Raw genomic sequence first — 20845 nt, 5'->3', positions numbered from 1 at the left:
GAAGAAGGCAGCTGTTTAGCAGCCGGGCAGTAATGGTCCACAAGGACCCCTTACCACACCCGGCACTGACATGCAGCCGCCTCTGGGGTGGGACACGTGCAACAGCTGCACACGGACGCTCAGCGCAACCCCCACCCCTCCCACGGGGAGGCCGCAGCCGAGACGCAGAAAATTGAGGGGGGGTTTCCCGCCCCGACTGTAGCCCTGAGCCCAGGCGCGGGACGTGGCGGCGCGCAGGCTGGGGCGGGGGCCGGGCCGGGGGATCGATCTCGGCAGCCCAGCGGCTGTTCCCAGCTCGGCGAGCCGCGCTGCGCGCCCGCTGCAATCGGGCGGCGCCGGGGGAGGCCGAACGCGACCGAGGCGGCGCAGGGGGCCGCGGGCTGTCTTGCCTCGGGCGGCGCGTCCCCGGCGAAGGCTCCTAGCCCCCGGCCGGTGCTCGCCACCATGGGAGCCGTGAGGGAGCCGCTGCGCCGGGGCGTGCTGGGCTCCTTGCTGCTGCTGCTGGGTGAGTCGCCGGGGCGCGGGCTGCTGGGGGCATGGGGCGCGGGGAGCCCGGGTTGCTTGGCATGTGTGGGGGGGGTGTGGGGGGCCTCTGGCATGTGTGCTCCTGGAGATGGGGCAGCCCTGCCCCCTTGGCGGCTGGGGACCGGGGGGCGCAGTGCGAAGGGGGGAGGGGAGCCCTGCCCCCTTGGCGGCTGGGGACCGGGGGGCGCAGTGCGAAGGGGGGAGGGGAGCCCTGCCCCCTTGGCGGCTGGGGACCGGGGGGCGCAGTGCGAAGGGGGGAGGGGAGCCCTGCCCCCTTGGCGGCTGGGGACCGGGGGGCGCAGTGCGAAGGGGGGAGGGGAGCCTTGGCGGCTGGGGACCGGGGGGCGCAGTGCGAGGGGGGGAGGGGAGCCCTGCCCCCTTGGCGGCTGGGGACCGGGGGGCGCAGTGCGAAGGGGGGAGGGGAGCCCTGCCCCCTTGGCGGCTGGGGACCGGGGGGGGCGCAGTGCGAGGGGGGGAGGGGAGCCCTGCCCCCTTGGCGGCTGGGGACCGGGGCGGGGCGCAGTGCGAGGGGGGGAGGGGAGCCCTGCCCCCTTGGCGGCTGGGGACCGGGGGGCGCAGTGCGAGGGGGGGAGGGGAGCCCTGCCCCCTTGGCGGCTGGGGGCGCAGTGCGGAGGTGGGGGGGAGCCCCCTTGGACCATGGTGGGGGATGAAGGTTCACATCCCTTGATTTCCCCTGCCAATCCAAGGAAACAGGGCCCTACCTGATCCCTCCTTCTCCAGTCTCCCCACAACCCTTTGCCTTGCATCTGCCTAGAGACTGGCCCACTCCTTTGTCCCACTTATCACCCCCCCCCCATGAAATGTGTGCCCATGGCACTTACCCCTGCAGATCACACCTCCAGGGCTACCTTTCCCACCCAGAGCCCACCCCAGAGCAATGGGGCCTGACCCCCATTTACCGCAGCACCTGCCTGTTGGCATGGTCCCAGCCCTCTGCGAGCAGCTGGGTGTATGTGTGTGGGAGGGGGGTTGTCTTTTCTGTCTCTCTCCATTTATTTAGTCTGATCCTCATTTGTTGTTGTTGCTTCCCTCTGATCCGTTGGGCTTTGATCATTGGCTGGCTCCTGGGTTGGGGGTGGGGGGGGGTTATGTCGTCCTTGTGCCACATGCTAAGAACAGGCTCTGGACGCTTCAAATGAGGCCCTGGCAAGATCAGGTCAGGCCCAGGAGGCGACTCCATCTGTCCTGCCTGGGGCTGGCTGGCCAGGCCCCAAGTTGTGAATATGGACGGATCTGGGACTTTGGGAGGGGTGGGGATTGGGGCAGGGCTCAGGAGGAGTCTCTGCCCCCAGGTCTGCACACCCCACGGCTCCCCAGCTGGGACATCGTGGTCCCTGTTCCAGGCCCGAGCGCTTGCTGGTTGCACCGCATGGTCAGAGCTTTGCCCACCCCCAAAGGAATTTCAGTGGCGAAGCAGCATAAATCTCCCTCAATTCCCCTGCGGAAGGGTGAGGTGCTCTGCGGGCCCTGCGGGCCCTTTTAACGATCACAGCTAGAAGTCATGGGCCTGATTTTTCATTAACCTTCTGCCCTGGGGACACTGGGCAGGGAGGGGCTTTAAACCACCTTGGCACTTCTTATATTCCAGGCCCTGGCCTGCCCCTGGTGTAAATTAGAACAGCCTTAGGGTTGCTCTAATTCACCCCCTTCTTCCCCCGGGGAGCTGCAAATAACTGCAGGGTGCTCTGGCCACACCACTGATCCACCGCCCAGGCTGCTCCATCCCAGCTCCCAGACCCGTCTCTTCCCTGCAGCACCCACCCTCTGCCCTGGTGACCGGGCAGAGTAATTGAACCTTGTGAGACTCAAGCTCTGGGGACCCTGCTTTCCTCCTGCAACACCCCAAGGAATTAGTCGAGCATGCCAGCGCTGTGTGAGTCATATTCCATTCCAGACTGCTGGAAGATAACGGCCTAGGACTGCTACCGCTGGAGAGATGGGGCTCAGTGACGCTGAGGTTCCCAGTTTGCACCTTGATGACAACAAAGGAGAGGAGTTGTTATGCTCTCTCGGCATCATGAAGGAGCCAGCCCCCCGCCCTGCCCCCCGCGCGCTGCATTTCAGCCCCATGCCTTAGAGAGGAAAACAGGCGCTGTGGCATGGGATTGGGACCCAGGGCATCTGGGTTCAAGCCAGTGGCTGCAAATTGAAGCTAGACAAATTGAGGCTGGAAATGAGACATAGATTTTTAACAGTGACGGTAATTAAGCACTGGAACAATTTACCCCAGGGCTGGGGAGGATTCTCCATCACCGGCAGATTTTAAATCAAGATTTAAATCTGCCGTTCCCTAAACCCTTTGTGCAGACTGAGCGCTTCAGGGCAGGGCCTGTGTCTCTAGCTGTGTCTGTGCGGCACCTGGGGCAATGAATATGGACGGATCTGGGACTTTGGGAGGGGTGGGGATTGGGGCAGGGCTCAGGATCTCAGCTGGGGCAGGGACTCTCTATCCGTGCAGCGCCTGGCACAGCGGGGCCCTGATCTCAGCGGAGGAGTCGAGGCACTTCTGTAATATAAACAAACAATAATAATCCCAAGTCTAGGTATATCAAACAGTCCCTACCCTCACCCCACCCCCCAAAAAATCCTCACTTAAACTGACTTCTGATTTTAAACCACAATATATTATTTTGAAAGCCCAGCAGCAGAAAGGCAAATGCACTGCTAAATATTAGATTTGGAGCCTGGCGTTCTCCTTGTGTCTCACAGCCCCCGCCCCCAGTTGACACAGGCACCCCCAAGTTCAGCTGTCATCCCCCCGGTCTGTTTAACAGCATACCTGGTCAGTTTCATAGTCGGGAGGAGGGGAGGAAAGGGGAACCGGGAGCAGAGCCCAGAAGTTCCAGAGGAGCCCCCCAAAGAGTGAAACTTTTCAGACCTTCCAGCCTGAGTTTCCAAAAAGGGGGTGGGGGGGAGAATCTGCTCCTGATCTTTTTTTCTGTGCTGAATTTAACCCCCCCCAACCAGGAAATGCTACTTAGAAACCAAAGCCAGGGTGAGTCACTTTCCTCACCACAAAATATTCACTCCCTGGTTCAAAAAAACCTTGAATGTGTCGAACTGCCGCCTTCGAATCTTTTCCGCTGCAGCTCCAGGCTGCTGGACGAGAGGCTGTGCCAGGAAAAAGGGGGCCTTGGAGTCCGGGGCCTTGTGATCCGCTCCAAGTGAGGGGGGTGTGGGGGCGGCTAGGGATGGGCAGAAAGGCAGCTCTAAGGAAGGGCCCCTGATCTGAAGAGCCAGCCCCGTTTGCCTCTAGAGAGGGTTTAAGATCAAGGCACGAGGGGAAGGGTATGAGCCATTGACCCGCTGGCCCACAAGGGGCAGATGGGGGTGTGACCGGAGCACAGGTGCCATGGCTATTCCCTGCCCCCCCAGGGCCCATAGCGGGTGTGGCCAGAGCACACTGTAGCTATTCCCTGCCCCCCAGGGCCCATAGGGAACCCTGGAACATCTCAAAGCACACACAGGGCCTGGCAGTTAGCACCGAGGCTCAGCAGGGGCTGTTCGTCTCTTTGACATGGCCCAGGTGGGGGCGGGCAGGTGTGTTTGGCTCTGGATTTTCAGCCTTAGCTCTGGTCTGACTGGGAGTTATCAGGAAGTGGAGGGGTCTAGTAGTTAGAGCCGGGCTAGAGAATCAGGACTCCTGGGGTCTATCCCCATCTCTGCCACTGACTCTGTGTGTGGCCTTGGGCCAGTCACTTTGCCTGCTCTGTGCCTCCGTTTCCCTATTTGTGCTTGGACGATATGGCCGAGGCCGGCATATTGAAAGTGGCGGTGGTGCCTGACTGCTGGGATCATGGCTGTGCTGTGCGAGAGCTAGGGGCTGGCATGATTGCATTGGCTGGCCAGCTCGCTCCTGGCCTACCTGCGTCTGCCCTGCAGTACCAGCGTCACCATGGGCGCCCTAGGGGCAGGGACATGTCGTCTCGGGGATCCCATGGGTGATCCTGTACCTGGATGCCAGTTACAAAGCTAGTGACTCCACTAAGGCTTATTCCCCACTCTGGTGCCAATGGGAGCCTCCGGTCGGGCCCCTTGGCACAGCTGCCGTAAGTGCATCTTCCCCCCCAACTCGCTCCCTATATGTGGAAACCTTCCTATTTGCTCAGCCACCACACAGGGACCTCTTGTTTCTCCCGTGGTGCTCACCCGGCAGCAAACCCCCCACCCCTGCCTCTCTGCCTTCTCTGTCAGCTCTTCGGGGCAGGACCTGGTTTCAATTATTTTGGCTGGTGAGTTTCGGCGGTGCTGGCTCTAAGGCCCCTCGGCGCCCGCTGGCGGTCTGTGTAAACGGGCCTTTGTGCAAACGAGAATCAGGCCCTGCTGCGTGTGGTAAACAAACAGGAGTCGTCTTGTCCCTAATGGTTAATTAGCTCCTTGGTCCAGGAGGCAAAGGCAGAATGAGATCCAGCAGTGGGGAGTGGCAGCTGGGCAAATTCAGGCTGGAAATAAGGGCACATTTTTAAGAGGGAGGGGAATTACCTAGTGGAACGGCTGCCCTAGCGATGTGGGGTGTCTGTCTGTAAGATCCACTCTGGCTCATGCAGTCGTTATGGAGCTGGCTGTGGGCATCTGTTTGATAATCTCTGACTTGGATCGCGCAGGAGCATGATGGTCCTTTGACATCTGTGATCCAGCCTGAAGTCTTAGGGCCAGGCTTATAAGAGTTCACCCATTCAGGCACCTAGTCCATGCACGGAAACGGCCTCCGTCTAACTAAATCACAGCCAGGAAATGGCTAGATCGGTTTAGCTGGCTCCTGTCAATTTGCCGACACAAGCGAAACTGCGAGAAGCCAGGCTGAAATCAAGGTACGAGCGTCTGTGCCGGAGTGAACGAAATCGGTGCCGAGCACGGCCCTTTAACGTGCACCGAGAAACGTGACCCATTTGAGACCCAGTCCCTGTTGTGTTTTGTCTGAGCAGCCTGGATCTCAGCTAGCTGCCAGGTGGCATGACCCGGGTGTGCAGCGCATGTGTGTGTCTGGCTAGCTTGCCTTGCACGGTGCAAATGCAAGAGAAGGAGCCTTTTGTGCATCCTGCCTGCTGCAAGCACGGCGCTGCATCCCCCCTCCTCCCTATTGTCCCCTCGGCATCCCAGAGCTGTCACGCGCCGAGTCCGATTGTCCCTGTGGAGGATGAGGCAATAGACCCGGGTCTGCGCTGGGACGAAGGCTGGCATGTCAGGCTGGCGCTAGCTGTCCTCGGGCGGGGACGAGCAGGGGTGGAAACGCTCAGGGACGGGAGCAAAGGTCCTTGGGTTGGGCTGCAGAGCAGAGCCGGCAGGGGCTGGTTTGCCTCACTCCCCAGTCTGTTTGATCGGGGAATCTGCTGGGAATTAGGCCCCTTTTCTGGCTTGTGATTTGTTCTGTGCTGAGATGTTTTTTCTTAGCTTTTCCTGAGGAGCTGCTAAATAGCTGAGGTTGTAGCAGTGTGAGCTCGAGGCCGGAGCACTGGATTGGGACTTGAGGTCTGTTCCTGGCTCTGCCACTGGCCTTGGGCACCTCAGTTCCCTGCTTGGTGCCTCAGTTTCCCCTCCTATGTCCTGTGAGCTCTCAAGGGCAGGGACAGTTTCTCCCTGTGCGCCTATGCAGTGCCTGGCACGAGGGGGCCCTCCCTCTGATCTCTAGGCACTACCATAATACCAGTGGGGCTCAGACCCCTGGCTTGGCTCCCGCCTCCCGACCCTGCTTCCCAGCCGTGACCTCTGGGGAGCTGCAGGTGAAGGTGCCTCTCAGGGCAGCTGTCTGTCTGCTGGGAGGGTGAGGGAAGCTCTCGCCCTGAACTGCCCCAGGAATCGCAGCGGCTCCCCCATCCGCCCTGGAAGTCAGTTGATGCCCGTGTGGTTCTCCTGGCTGCTGGCCAAGTGAGTGTTGGCGTCTCTCCTCCCGCGCGAGGGGTTTAGCCCTTGGGGGCTGGTGCACCAGCGAGGCAGGCGGCTCCAGCACAAGGCAGGAAGCAAATATGTAGCCAGTCACTGTTCTGGCTTCTGGAAGCAAATTTACTGCTCACGAGGGAACGGCTGAGCTGGGCAAAGTCTCCCACCCGCCCAGCTCCTCCAGTGCCTGTCAGTCCCTACTCATAGCCCCCCCTGCTGTCCCCGCACTGGGCACCCCCCCCGCCCCGATCCATGGCTCTGCCAATGCCCCTCAATTCCAGCCCATGCCCCCACACTGTCCCACCAGGGCTCCCCCTGCCCCTCAATTCCAAACCCCACTCCCCCTTGCCATCCCAACCCAGGGTTCCCCTCAGTTCTAACCCACAGCCCCCCCTTCCCTACCCAGGGCTCCCCCAGCCCCTCAATTCCAACCCACAACCCCCCCCACTATCCCAGCCCAGGGCTCTCCCACTCCTCAATTCCAACACACAGCCCCACCCCCCGCTATCCCAGCACAAGGCTCCCATCTCATCCCTCAATTCTGACCCACAGCCCCCCCCCCACTACCTCAGCCCAGGGCTCCCCCTTTCCCTGCCCCTCAGTTCCAGCCTACAGGTCCCCCCACCCCCAGCTATCCCAGCCCAGGGCAGATGCTGCCTAATCCTGTGGCTTTGTAATGGAGACAAACGTTCACCAGGAATTGGTCTGAGATTCCTACACTCATGCCACCTGTGATTGAAAGCAAGGACTGGATCCAGGGCTGATGGGACTCCTTGCTTGCCCTTTGGGGCCCTTGTGCCTTGACCCAGTTCCCAGCAGGAAGGGGTCGGGCCCAGTGTCTGGAATCCCGGGCAGCGTCATGGTTTGTGCTCCCGGCAGCTGCGGACTGGGAGTGGCCATGGGGCAGAGGGCCGGGCGGGGGAGAAAAGGGCTGGTGAGCTGAGTCTGACCCCAATGCCAGGCTCCAAACCAACCCCACCCCTCATCTCTGTGGAGCTCCAGCGGCTGTGAGACCCCCGGGGGAGAAGCACCCTCCCTGGGTTCAGGAGCACCTATGTGGCCCCCTCGCAGGCCTGGGGAGTCAGCTGAGCTATGTAGCCCTACGGACTTTCTGGGGAAGCTGCCATAAGTTAGAGCTGCCTTGGGGCTGCTCTGGCTTACGCTGGGGGCTGCTTCGGCTCCTGCAGTAGCAGTGCAACCTGCTCCCCCCACCCGGTGTGGGATCGCTTTGGGGATGCAGCCTGGAATCTGGCCCCATCTGAAACCACTTCACAGACGAAAGCAACACAGCAAAAGTGACACTTCTGTGATGGCCGATGGAGAGGGTGCTCGGTAGCCTGAAGCGGCGGGGCTGACTAGAGAAGTTGTGGGGGCAGAGAGGCAGGCTGTGCTGAGATGGCTGCAGAAGAGGAGGGTGGCCGATGCTGGGGGAGCAGAGGGGGAAGTTGTGCAGCTGGCTCTGGGAAGGTGTTGGGTCCTGAGATGTGCTTGGGAGCTGTACAGGTGAGAGAGGATGTGGGGGATGCAGTTGTGCTGGAAGCAGGTGGTTGAGTCAAGTGGGTGCAGGGGGGCTGGGACAGGGGGAGTGCAAAGGATTTCCCTGCTATGGGGCTGAATGACAGGGGAGGGGGTAAATCATCACTTGCCCCATGGTTTCTGTAAACCAAACCTGAGGCAGCCTTCTCTAGTGGTTAGAGCACAGATCCAGAAGCTGGACTCCTGGGTTCCTTTCCTAGCCACTCGATGTGTGACCTGGGGCAGCCCCTTCCCCCTCCCTGTGCAGCGGCAGCAGGGGCTGGGAGGTTTAGCTCCTCGGGGTCGGGGCTGTGAAGAGGTCTGGGATCCAGGGCTGGAAAGACCAAGGGATTCAATGGATGCTATCTGTCCACAAGTCCCATCTGCTCCCACCTGTGATCCATGTCCCGGGGCCTCCTCCCCTTAAGCCACTCCAGTTCCCTTCCCTCCGCCGCCAGCTGGCCTGGTCTCTGCACCAGGAGCCAAGGCACCTAGGGCCAGGGTGGAGGAAGCCACTTTCCAGTGGGAGTTCATATACCCCCACATTGCCAGGACTTGAACCCGGGGCCTCCTGTACCATGGCCCAGGCCTCCTGCACCATGGCCCTGGCCTCCGCTGCTGGAGCTGAAGGAGTGATGCTGCTGGCAGCAGTAGGCTGTTGTCCTGTTGTGGAGCAGCCACTAGAGGGAGACAAGCAGCATGTTGCTAGTTGGGGGCTGAGAACAACTGACTGTTGGGGAGAGCGGTGCTCTGGACTTGCTTGGGTGGAGGATGGGTCCAAGGGATGTTCCTGGGGGATGGGGTCTTGGAGGCATGGGGGATGGAGCCCATTGGTTGGGGGCTGTTCACTCTAGAGGAAGTACATGGCTAGTTGTGACATGGGACCCCCCAGGGGATGTATAGGGGGCCTGAGAAGGAGAGCGTGTAAGGATGATGGAGTGATAGGGGGCACAATGAGGGGGGTGGGGCTCTGGGGATGTGCTTGGCAGGGGTTGGGGCCCCTAGAGGAGCCCCAGGAGAAGTACTGTGGGGTTCCTGGGAAGAGGAGTGTACTGTGGGGACGCAGACCCCAGGGGGGCACAGAGGTGGGGGATGGGAGCTCCTCGGCCCCTATGCGCTGAGGGATGAGACGGGCTGTGCTCTGTAATTCCCCCTATCGCTAACGCCTCCCCTTCCTTCTCTGCAGGGCTGTGTGGGGCGCGGGAGGTGCACCTGCCCCCAGGGCCCCTGTTCCGCGTGGAGGGCACAGCCATCTCCATCCCCTGCAGCGTCTCGGAGTACGAGGGCCCCACGCTGCAGCACTTTGAGTGGTTCCTGTACCGCCCGACGGCCCCCGAGATCTCCATCGGCATAGTCAGCACCAGGGACCCCGCCTTCCCCTACGCCCTCTTCAGCCCCCGCGTGCAGAGCGGCGAGGTCTCGGTGCAGCGGCTGCATGGCGACGCTGTGGAGCTGCGCGTGGCCCGGCTGCGGGCCGAGGACGCCGGCGTCTACGAGTGCTACACGCCCACCACCGACTCCATGTACCATGGCAACTACAGCAGCAAGGTGGTGCTGAAAGGTACCTGGGTGCCGTGCAACTCGGGGGACTCCAGGGCTGGGGGCTGCCCCATGCACACCGCCTGGCTCCCAGTTACCCCATTCCAGCCTTGGGGACAAGACAGGGAGGGTGGCTGTAAACCCCCCTTATCGCCCACCCCCCCAGTGCCAAGATGAATCCCTAAAATAAAGATCCCAATTCTCTGCTGCCACCCAGACCCTTGTATGTGTCACTTACACCAGTGACGAGGGCCAGTGAGGAGGGCTGAGATCATATCGCCCCTCTGGAGCTTGTTCTTCAGAAAGAGGAAGAGGGACAGAGCGTGGGGAACCCCGCAGTTCCTCATACCCTGCAGCCTGGTGCAAATGAGGCACGAGGAGGTGGGTGGCTGCGGTGCATCAGGCCGCTATAGTGACTGACCCTGTACTTGTTCTCTGTACCATGGTAGTGCCCAAGGGCCAGGCCTAGGTCAGAGCCTCATTGCGCTAGGCGCTGTACAAATGCTCTCTGCCCTCAGTCTGTTGCTTCAGGGAGGATTCTGTTTTATGCACTCCCTATAGTCTGGATCATACCAAGTCCTGCCCACAGTGTAAATTACAGCAGCCTTGAGATTGCTCTATCTTACTCTGCCCCAGGGTTCCAAGTTAGAGCAACCTCAAGGCTGCCGTAATTTATACCATGCGCAGAGCTTGGTATGATCTAGAATATGGGGAGCACAAGGCATCCCAAAGCCTGACCCACTGCCCCCCTCAGTTGTCTCAGCTACTCCCCCCAACAGCTCTGCTGATGCCCCTCAGTCCTGACCCCCAGCCTCCTGCTGTCCCAGTCCTAGGGCACCTGCTGAGTCGAGAGTCTCCTATATACACAAAAAGGGCCTAGTGACGGGCATGCGCTTGACTCTCCCGGCACCGGCTGTGGAGCCAGAGGAGTGTTGTGTTGCAGGTACCTGTCTGTGCTAGGGCCCTTCGTGGGGCCTGGGCCTGGCTCTGAGGAGGTGAAAAGTGACTGCACCCAGGTGTGGAGTCACCCTCACGCGCTCTGTCCCCCTGCCGCCCTGAGGGGAATCTCGGGGCTTTTTCCTTTCCTGTAAGGGAGCGACTTGTGGGAATCCCCGGCGCCCGCATGCCAGGCAACGCAGCATGGATGGCTGAGATCATATCGCCCCTCTGGAGCTTGTTCTTCAGAAAGGGGACCAGGGACAGAGAATGGGGAACCCCGCAGTTCCTCATACCCTGCAGCCTGGCCAGGAGCCAGCTGCGCCTTGGGATGTTCCCACTTGATTGGGCTCTTTGGATTCGCTCGTTGGGGTCTTCCCAGGGGACCAGCGAGCTCCTGAGCGGGATGGGCTGGGAGACATGCTGCAGCCTTCGCAGAGCAGAGCAGGCCCCAGCAGGGGGATTCGTTTTGTTGGGTGAGAGGGGTGTGGGTTGGGATGTCTCTGGGGCATGGCAGATGCACAGGAGATCCAGGCATCTCCCCCGCCCCCCACCTATACCTCACGCTCTCCCTGCCTGGCATGAGTGAGGTGCGCAATAGGGTCTTTCACCTCAGAGAGGCCCAGGGCTCTGGCTCTTATCTACAGACCTGGAGCAGCTCCCACCCGCCATGGGCATCAGCCCTGTCCTGGAGGGAGCCCCCTTGGACAGGAGGCAACCGTGCGCTCGCCCCAGAGCCGGGCAGCCTGAGCCCCAGTGCTGGGTAGGGGAGTTGGGCTAGCAGAGGCTGTGTTCTGCCATCCAGAGGCTCTGGAAAAGGGCTCCAAAGCTGCGGGGGGTCAGCTGGGTTTAGGGGCCCAATCCTGCCAGGCATCGTCAACTTCCACAAAGGCTGCTGGGCCAGAGAGAGCAGCTTGCAAACCTGCGCCCTGGCTCGGTGGCTGCCCTGGGAGTTGAGTGCTTAGGCCCGAACAGGATCAGGCCCCTTGTGGCTACAACCCAAGGGTTTGGCCAGTGTCGCCCCATGGGGGTGAGAGTGGAGTTTGGGCTCCATGGCCCATTGGGATCTCAGTGTCCTGCAGGGGCTAGTGACTGAGCCGCTCTGGGACTCTCTGCCTGGTGTTGGGATAGCTCCACCCCCCCGTTTCAGCCAGCAGGGGGTGCTGAGGAACCAAAGGGCGAGCTGTGGCTTTGGGGTGTCCTTAGGGCTGCGGGGTTTTCTCTCCCATCAGCCTGTGGCCTACAGGCATTTATGGCCATGGGGCAGCGTCCAAGGGGATTAAAGCTATGGGGGGTCGGGGTGGGGGGAAGATATCGGACATCAAAGGGAAAGAGCCGTTAGAGCAGGAGAGGGTTGATGGGAGCCTGACTCCTGGTTCTGCCCCAAACTCATTCTGGAACCATGGACTAATCTGGCTCTGACTTGGCACCCCCCAGCTCTCTCCTTCCCCACACGCTTTCCCTGAGTGGTGGAGCTGAGGGGTCATCCCTGGGCATTTTGATTCCCTAACTTCAGTGACCAGCAAGACAAAGCCAGGCCTGACCGTGCTCACATCTATGTCTCACTCTCTCTCTCCGCACCCCTGCAGTGATCCCTGACATGCTCTGGGTCTTGGCCCCCACACCCAGGCCCCATCTCCGAAGCCGCATGGCTGGCACCTCCCCACTGCAGCTCAGCTTGTCGGAGGGCCAGGAGCTGCAGCTGAGCTGCACGGCCCAGAGCCAGACGCAGCAGCACACCCATCTCTCCGTCTCCTTCGGGGTGTCGGCCCCAGATGCCCCCGTGGGGCACCAGACGCTGCAGGAGGTGGTCGGGGTGCGCCGCGACTTTGCCGTGGAAGCTGGCGGGAGTTTTGCTGAGCGGTACCGGGCTGGGGAGCTCTCTGTGGCCAAGGCAGGCAGTGAGCAGTACAAGCTGGCGATCGGGCAGGTGCGCCCGGGGGACGCGGGCACCTACCACTGCACAGTAGGTGAATGGATCCAGGACCCCGACAGCAGCTGGCAGCTGATTGCTGAGAAGCGGGCAGCGCTGGCCCAGGTGACTGTCCAGTCCATCGGTGAGTCCTGGCTGGCTCCACCCCCAAGCCACGTCCTGTGTTGGTGCTTGCTGGGCTGGGCTCCCATGAGGAGGGCAGTATGGGGCAGCAGGGCATTTGCTGATGCTGCCTGTCAGGCACGGGGGGGATCGGGCACCGGCCCTGCGTGAGCTGCTAGCCCTGCGCCTGTCGGGATCCTGCCTCTTGGTCTGTCCCCACCAGCAGGGACCGCATGGCCTGTTGTCCCCCGAGATTGTGCAAAGTGCAGCTCCGGTGCAAAGTGGGCACAAATCAGAGCACTCGTGTTTGCACGATTGCCGTGCAAGTGACCAAGTGGGGCAAGGTGGCAGGGAATCAGACTCTTGGGCCTCGCGGGAGCTGGATTCTGTGGTTCCCCTGGCTGGCTTCACAGGTTGAGGTTTGTGTGAAGGGCTCAGCAGCTTGGCAGGGAAATATTCGCGCCCCCCCGTCCCCCCAGGCAGCTTCAAAGTGAATGCAGAATTCTCCTTCACCCCCTGCCCTCAGCTGCTGTGCAGCACTGCTGTGTGGCTGTTAAACAGCAGCCATGCTCCACCCCAGAGGTGGCTACATGTCAGTGCTAGGTGGAATGATCTCTGAGCACGGGGTCGTTTGGGGCGGGGCCGATGGGGCTGTGTGGATGCTCTCACTCCCCCAGCTCTCTCTTTGGTTCCTTTTCAGCGAGCCAGCTGGCAGTGTCGGCCAGCCCGCCCAGGGTCCGGCTCAGCGCTGGAGATGCCCTGGAGCTTCTTTGCAACCTATCAGGCCCCGTGCCGCCTGCGCCCCACGTGGCATACGCCGTGAGCTGGGAGGTGGGCGAGGGGGACAGGCTGCTGGTGGCGCAGCTGGACACGGACGGGGTGGCCGTCCTTGGGGAGAGCTATGCCAACAGCCAAGTGGGCTGGCGCCAAGTCTCGCTGCAGAAGCTGACACCTGACCCCGGCTCCTACCGGCTGCGGATCGAGTCAGCCCAGCCAAGGGACGCGGGCACCTACTGCTGCGTGGCCCGGGCCTACATTCGCTCCCCTAATGCCCAGTTGCGGGAGGTGGCCAGCAGCAGCTCGCAGGGGCTGAAGGTGCACATGAAATCAGAAGGTACAAAGCTTGGACTGGGTGGGGGGCTGGCATGCATTTGGGGGGGGGCCCCTTTGCACCCCTACTCCTGCTGTCTGCCCTGTGCCCCTGGCCATGCTGATTCCTATTGCTCCGACAGGGTGTGATTGGCCTGGGTGTGAGCACCCCATAGCCAGCGCTCCTGCCCCGCTCCCTGCTGGGGGAGGCCGGGGCTGGAGTATTTAGGAGCTCCCCCCACAGCTAGTTCTCCTGCCCTGTTCCCTACAGCGCCCTCTGCTGGGGGATGCCTTAAGGGCAACTTTGTGATGTTTTTTAGATGTTCCCTCCTCTCTGCATTTCCATGTGTGGCCCCAGACCCTCTGCCTCTGCTGGCATCAGGCTTCAGCCGGTGGGGGATGTTCAGACCCTGCTGGGCCTGGGGGCTCAGCATCTGGGCCCCGGGCCATAGCTCCGGTGCACTAACTCCTGCTGCCCTTGTCTCTCCCCTGCAGCTGTGGTGCTGGAGGTCTACGCGTGGCTGCCCGTCCCCGCCACCTACCGCGGGGACACGGCCGAGCTGCTGTGCAACATCTCAGTGGAGTCGACCCAGGCCGTCCACGTGGCCGTCAGCTGGTGGGTGGAGGTGACGGTGGGGGAGGAGGAGCCCCAGGGCCGGATGGTGGCGTCTGTGAGCCGCGAGGGCGTGGCCGAGCTGGGCAGGCGGGCGTCCGGCGGGGACATGAGTCTGGACAAGGTGGGGCCGCAGTGCCACCGGCTGCGGCTCCACGGGGTGCAGCCGTCCGACGAGGGGAGGTACCACTGCGCCGTCACCTCCTGGGTGCGCTACCCTGACCGCAGCTGGTACAATGCCGGGGCTGTGAAGTCCAACTCCGTCGCCGTGTATCCCTACGCCCGGGGTGAGTTCTGCGTGCACCCCCCTACATTTATCCCTATGCCATGGACAAGTGCCGCTTGGCGTTGCCCATTCCCCGTGTATCCCTACGCCCGGGGTGAGTGCTGTGTGCGCCGCATCTCCCCCATCCCCCGGTTTATCCCTCCACCATGGGTGAGTGCCACTCGGTGCTGCCCATTCTCCATGTATCCCTACGCCCTGGGTGAGTGCCGGTGTGACGCCACCCCCCCATAGTCCTGGGTGAGTGTTGGTGCATTCCCCTCCCGCCCCCCTCCCCCCACCACGTGTCCTTGCTGAGTGCTGCCCCCCAATGCGCCATGCGTCTGTCCAGCCTGACAGCAGAAGCTGCTGTGGGGCTTGGAGGTGCCTCTGGGCAAAATGGGGCTGGCTCTGTGCCCTCTACCAGAGGGCAGCCTAGCTAATCCCCCTCCCGTCCAAGCCCTCTACACCTCCTGCCACCCGGCTTCTCTGCCAGCTCTCCGGCTGATGGCCCCCGGGCCCGGTTGCTCAAAGCCCCCTCCCGCACCAGGTCTGACGGGCCTCTCTGCTCTCCCCCCCCAGTCATGGACACCCTGTTCATCCCCCTCATCGTGGGCGTCGCCAGCGCCCTCTTCACGGGCATCACCATCCTCGCCACCATCACCTGCTGCTTTATGAGGCGGCTCCGCAAGAGGTGAAGCACGCGAGAGACCGGCCCCAGGGCACTGCAGGTGAGTTGGCCTCTGAGCAAGGGGCGTGGGTGGGGGAGGGAACTGCATTATGCCCCTTCACCTACCCTCTCCTGCTGGGGGGATGCCATAGAGCAAGGCTGGGCTCCTCGCTCCCAGGGGCTTTGCTGTGTGCCCAGGTTGTTCTTGGGCAGCAGATTTACTTCCCCCGGGGGCTGGGAGAACTGGCACTGCCCATATGGATCACACTCTGTGCGCCCTCTGAAGGGATGGGGGTAGAGGGGATCCGATGGGAAATGCTGCATCCATGATCCTTCTTGGGGCAGCTCTGCTCCATATTGGTGGGTGTTCTTTGATCCCCGACACACAGCTAGATCCGCTGCTCCCCACCTCCCCCAACTTGTGCCCAGCCCTGCCAAATACAGTGTGAAGTCCCAGGGGAGCACCACTCCAGGCCCCCTTGAGCCAGGCTTTCAGGGGGTGTGAATCAAAAGCATATGAATGATTTGCATCAAGTGCTGCACCTGGGGCCAGTCTTGGGTCTGTTGTGTTATAGTTTCGGATCACACGACAGGCCATGTAGGAGAAATCGGAGACTAAAGAGGTTTAGTCTGTGTGTGGCTGGGAAGGTGGGTCTGAGTGTTAAAAGCTGGCCCTTAAATTTGTGCGTGTCTTCTGCCCTCTACTGGATGGATTCAGATCTACTCTACTATTTGTCATAACCCCTGTACTGCAAACAGCTAATGGAGATTCTCCTTTAGTTCCAGTGGCAGGGTTCTGGGTTCGAACTAGACCTGGTTAGAAATTTTCTATCAGAATGTTTTTTCTGATGGAAAATGTAGTTGCCACAAAACCAAATGTTTCTAAAGTTTGGAAAAACTTTGATTTTGCTGAAACTTTTGGGTTTTTTTTTTCCCCCGTCACATAAATCTCAGCAAAATCCTTTGTTTGGGGTCCAGTTCCACCTCAATGGAAACATCTTGGTTTGTTGAACGGAACCAGAATGTTTTGTTCTTTCTTCCAAATCCGCTCAACATTAAAGCGCATCTTCCTGTGTGGCCGCAGTGCCTCATGGGAGTTGTAGTTCAGCCTCCGAGCCCACCCAGAGGGAAGAATGGGGGTGTGAGGCACTGGAACTACAAACTCCCATGAGGCACCGCGGTGGCACAGGAAGATGGTTTGTTTCAGATCAGTTCAATACTCAACAGTGTTTTGCCATTTCTTTGAACTTCTGTGAGAAACTTGTGACATTTTGACCTCCTCCTCCTGATTCAGCACCAAAAACAGGTGAAATATTTCCAGGGGACGGAAGCTTTTTTTCTGCGTCCAGGTCTCGTTCTAAGCCAACTGGCCGTGGTTCTTTGGGGTTTCCTGGTCCGGCTGCCCCTGATCCTACCCTCTCTCTCTCTGCAGGTGCCTGCTCCATCTCGCTCTCCTGTCAGCCTTCACTCAGGCCACTGGGCTCCCTTCTTTTCCCGCCACTTGTGACTTCTGACTTCTTACCTCCCTGGACCGGCTTGGGCAGCTTCTCAGCTCCTCGGACTGCACGCTGGCTTCCTCCTTCATTTGAGTCATTCCATTTTTTTTTTCTAAACTCAACCCAGATCCAGGCAAGACCCTGGCGAGAGATGGGAGAGACCCTGGGTCCTGCATCGGGGCCAAACTTTGCCCTCCCAAGAAGTTGATGCATCCGTCTGAGACATCCAGGCTGGAGACGTCCCTCCCCGGAGGACATGAGGGGCAGCGGCACTGTCTCATCTGCTTCTGGACTCACTGCTTCCCTGATCCTTCCCTACCCGGCCTCTGTGACCTGGGGTGGGAGTGTGGGGGCTGCTTTTCCCACTGCTGACGTTGCTGCTGGAGACTCTATATCCTCCACCCCCTCTGTCTGTAACTCTTGTCTCCCCTCCCCTCTCATGTGTTGGGCTGTCCTGTGGATCTAGACATGTGTGGACTCTGCCCTCTGTGCGCAGGGAAAGGGTGTATCATTCCCTAGGGGAGGGGCCCAGTGGCTCTGTGCTCTGGGGAACCTGAGACTTGATCTACTGGAGACCTCAGAGTCAGTAACGTGCTTGTAGCCTACAACGTGGACAACAGCCTGCTACTGTTGCCAGCTGAGGGAACTCCTCTAGCCGGAGCAGTAGAGCCTTGTGCTTTAGAGCTGAAGGTCCTGGGTGCAAACCATGCTGATGACCTATGCTCGGGTCATGGTTATGTGACCTCAGGTGACCTGAGAGGGGAGAGGCGTCTGCCTTCGTGTAAGAGAAGAAAGGGACTCTAATGCCAAAGGACTGAGGGCTCCAGCCTTCCTTGGTCCCCCCTCCCCCCCACTTGAGGTTTTAATTGCACCCCAGCTCTGCCTTCAGGAATAGCCGAGCAGCCTCTCCCTGCCACTCCGTGGCTGGAAACAGTACCAGTGGCTGGGCCTGCCCCTAGAGCAGTCCCTTTGCAGCCAACAGGTCCGATCCTGGTATATCCCTCATGCTCACTGCACCTGTGCTCTCAGGCTGATCTGGTGGCATTTTACACTGACTGTGAGAAATCCTGGCCCCACTGAAGTCAATGGAAAACCCCCCATGATCTGCAGTGGAGCCAGGATTCCAGCTGTGGTGTAAACGGCAGAATCCGGCTCATGTATTTCTCTTAAAGGGACACATGCATCAGTGGCCATGGAGTTTGCGTTTGTTAAATAGATCCTAAAACCTGATATCTGTGGAGAGGGGCTAAAACAATTGGTGGCAGATTTTCAATGAAACCTTCCCCCAGGTCCCTGCAAGAGTGAAAGTGCCCAGGCTGGCAAGAGACATGCCAAACGAAGGCACTGGGCAGAGGGTGAGAACCGCTGCTGGCGTTGCTTGCCCTTTATTCTTCTGGGTGCTGGGGAGTCGCCTAGAATGCCAGGCTTTAGAAAAGAGCGGTTGGTTTTGATGTTGTGGTTTTAATGTAACAGGCATACGACAGCCAGGATTTTCCAAAGCTGCCTGGAATGTCGCTGTTAAAACCAGGGCAATCGGCCGTACACATTGCTGACACGGTTTAGAAAAACCTCTACCCACGTAACGGTCGTTCCTGTGACTGGTCTTGGCACAATGGGGTGTTCCCCAAAATTACCCTATCAGACGAGCACAGTATAGTATGTGTTGGAAAATAACACGTTTATACAGATAAGCACTAAATAGAGACAACCACTGTACATAGATGTATAAATTATTAGTCTCTTTTTAGAGATATAGGATCAGATCCTTATCTGGTGTAAATCAACATAGCTCCTTCAACAGGACGCCACTCGGCAGGATCGAATCCTTGCTGTAAGGGCCCGAGCCATCTGGCCCTGATGCAGCAAAGCCCTCGAAATCAGCCACTTGTTCCATTGAAGTAACTGAGAATGCTCCCGTGTTTACAGGTAAACACACGCTTTGCTGAATGAGGGTGTCTAACCCCAGCAGAGGATCTGATCCTGTCTATCCACAGTGCTATACAGAGATCTAGATAGATTTAGTAATGACGGTGTGGTGTAACATCACTAGAGATCATCCCAAACCTTTGTAACTATTTTATGTTACATGTTAGAGAGGGAAGCCGTTTTCCGGAACTCAGGGTCGATGTGGAATGTTTCTAGAAAGTCCATTTTATAAACATTTCCGTTTTGGCTCACTTGCTAAATTGGGTAGTAACTGTGGTGTTGCTGGGGGGCACGGGAGGGGTTAATGCCTGGTTGTTGGGTTGTTTTTTTTTTCTCACTCTGGAGAGTACAGCTCAGATTTGGTTTAAGTCACAAATCCACACGCAATTCAGCTTGACTGACTGTTCAAGGGAGCCTAGGGAGGGGTTAACGGGTCAGGATTCACGTGTGCAAACCCCAGAGCCTTGCCAGGCCTCTTGCCTTTAGGTTTAGTGACTGATGATTCCTGCAGACCCCAAGTCTCTCCCATGGATCTAATCCGTTGCCATGGAAATCCTGGCCCATGTTGGGAGCAGGGGTGGGGGAGTTGGACTCATTTTTCATTAACGTGATGTGGTGTCACAAGGAGGTTCCCGTCCTAGCAAAGAGCATTTCCTTGTATTGTTCCCCAGGGCCTGCCTATAACTCCACAGCGCTGCACAATGGCCTTTTACAGTCGCTGCCTGGGCTTCTGGGCACAGGGCTGGAGTAGATGGGGCAGGTAAACGGTGAAACTGTCTTCGGGGAGCAGCCCAGGGTCAAGCCAAAATCTGCCAGCAGAGCTTCAGAGTGGGAAAACTTGAGAGGGAAATCCTATATCGCAAACGGCTGGCTTTGCCAGGGCTGTGGGTGAAGCCTCACCTGTTGGAAATGGAGACTTTAACCGTCCAAACAGCAATGTCACTGCGCAGGCAGATTGCGTCCTGCTTGATACTCCCCTTTCCCTCCCAGCTGTGAAACAGGCATGCCAATTTCATATGGGGTGCTAATCCGTTTCACTTTCAGGTTTGCAGCTTTGGGTTGCCAGGGGACTCGGTGTGGGGGGAGCAGAACTGCTAATCATTCAGTGGTGAATTGCATTCCATTCCCCACAAATCAGAAGATTAGCTTAAAAATCATGACATTTTAAAAATAATAAAACAATACATTTAGGTTCTTTCTATTTGCATCCTGGTTTGAGCCTTTCAGAGTCACGTTTTCCAGTTTTTCTCTCCACTTACGAGGACTGGAAACTTCCTTATTTTCAAAACGAGTCTCAGGTAGGATGGTATCTGCCTCCGGCAAGCTGGGGCTTTAAGCACCAGCTATTCCAAGTGGTTGCAGTGGGGGAGGAGGGGAGGGGAGGGGATGTTGATTTGTTTTAAAGACATCTAGGCTTTATTCATCGTTTTGAAGGCTGAAAGGGACCATTGTGATCATCTCGTCTGACCTGGATAGTGCAGGCCTAGAGCTGAGCTTTTAGAAAAACATCCAATCTTGATGTAAGAATTGCCGGTAATGGAGAATGCACCACAACCCTTGGCAAATTCGTCCGTTTCTCCTCTTGCACCTGTATAAATCTGGCAACGCTCCAGTGGAGTCACGCCAGCATGAATGAGGTTGGGAGCGGGCCTAAACCGGTTCAGCTCAACCCAGGGCTAGATTTCTAATGATTGTACAGAATCAGAGGGTTGCTGCTCTCTCCCACCCCCGCACCTTGTGCAGTCATTTAGACGGACTAGTTCACAGTGGGTAGGGAAACACTCCCGCAGTGACCTGGGCGGGGCTTGCACTAGTGCAAGTGACTACATAAGGTGTAAGCCAATTTGGACGTGGATAGGATTTAGATCTCCAAATCTCATTTCAGCCCAGTGGCACGTAGACCCCTGGGAACTCCACCTGCCTAGATCTTCAGGATCACTTTGGAGCTGACAGGACTCTTCTACCGCCAGGCGGAACCTGCTCCGAGTGGGAGCCCTGGGCTTGCACTGAATTGCTCCCTTGTGAAGCAGGGCTCGCTGCTGCGCATGCCATAGCAAATCGTATCCCTAAGCCTCTGACCTGTCTGTTCCCAGGACGCTGGCCAAACCCACTCTGCCCTGACCTTGTGCAATCTACTTTGTAACTCTGTTTTCTAATCAGCGAATGACCCTGTCGCAGCAGGGGTGGCTGGGCGGGGAGATGGCAATGGGGCTCACTGAGCCCTGGCTCCCAGTCTCTGCCTTTGGGATACCAGGTGCTGTCACTGAGGAGAGAGCTGGCTCCTTCTGTCTGGGGTCCCTCCCCACGCCAGCTCCCTCTGGTGCGCTAGGGAGTGGGCAGC

At 59.0% G+C, this 20845-nt stretch overlaps 1 protein-coding gene across 2 annotated transcripts; it reads left to right on the top strand.

The window, feature by feature from the left end:
- Positions 1 to 18: 18 nt before the first annotated feature.
- On the top strand, positions 19 to 19703 carry IGSF8 (immunoglobulin superfamily member 8). Of its 2 annotated transcripts, none has more exons than XM_073322747.2 (7): positions 19 to 505; positions 9125 to 9499; positions 12003 to 12470; positions 13149 to 13562; positions 14033 to 14437; positions 14995 to 15143; positions 16706 to 19703. In XM_073322747.2, exons 1-6 carry the CDS (start codon positions 445 to 447, stop codon positions 15108 to 15110), a joined length of 1839 nt encoding a protein of 612 aa, XP_073178848.1. In that variant the 5' UTR covers positions 19 to 444; the 3' UTR covers positions 15111 to 15143; positions 16706 to 19703. The 2 variants fall into 2 exon arrangements, with proteins under 2 accessions (XP_073178848.1, XP_073178847.1); XM_073322746.2 differs by having other exon boundaries at positions 20 to 505; positions 16515 to 19703.
- Positions 19704 to 20845: the final 1142 nt, after the last annotated feature.

The sequence above is a fragment of the Lepidochelys kempii genome, chromosome 24, assembly GCF_965140285.1.
Source record: "Lepidochelys kempii isolate rLepKem1 chromosome 24, rLepKem1.hap1, whole genome shotgun sequence".
Classification (NCBI taxonomy): domain Eukaryota; kingdom Metazoa; phylum Chordata; order Testudines; family Cheloniidae; genus Lepidochelys; species Lepidochelys kempii.
Note: the sequence above shows the minus strand (reverse complement) of the source record. Positions and strands in the feature narration are given on the sequence as shown.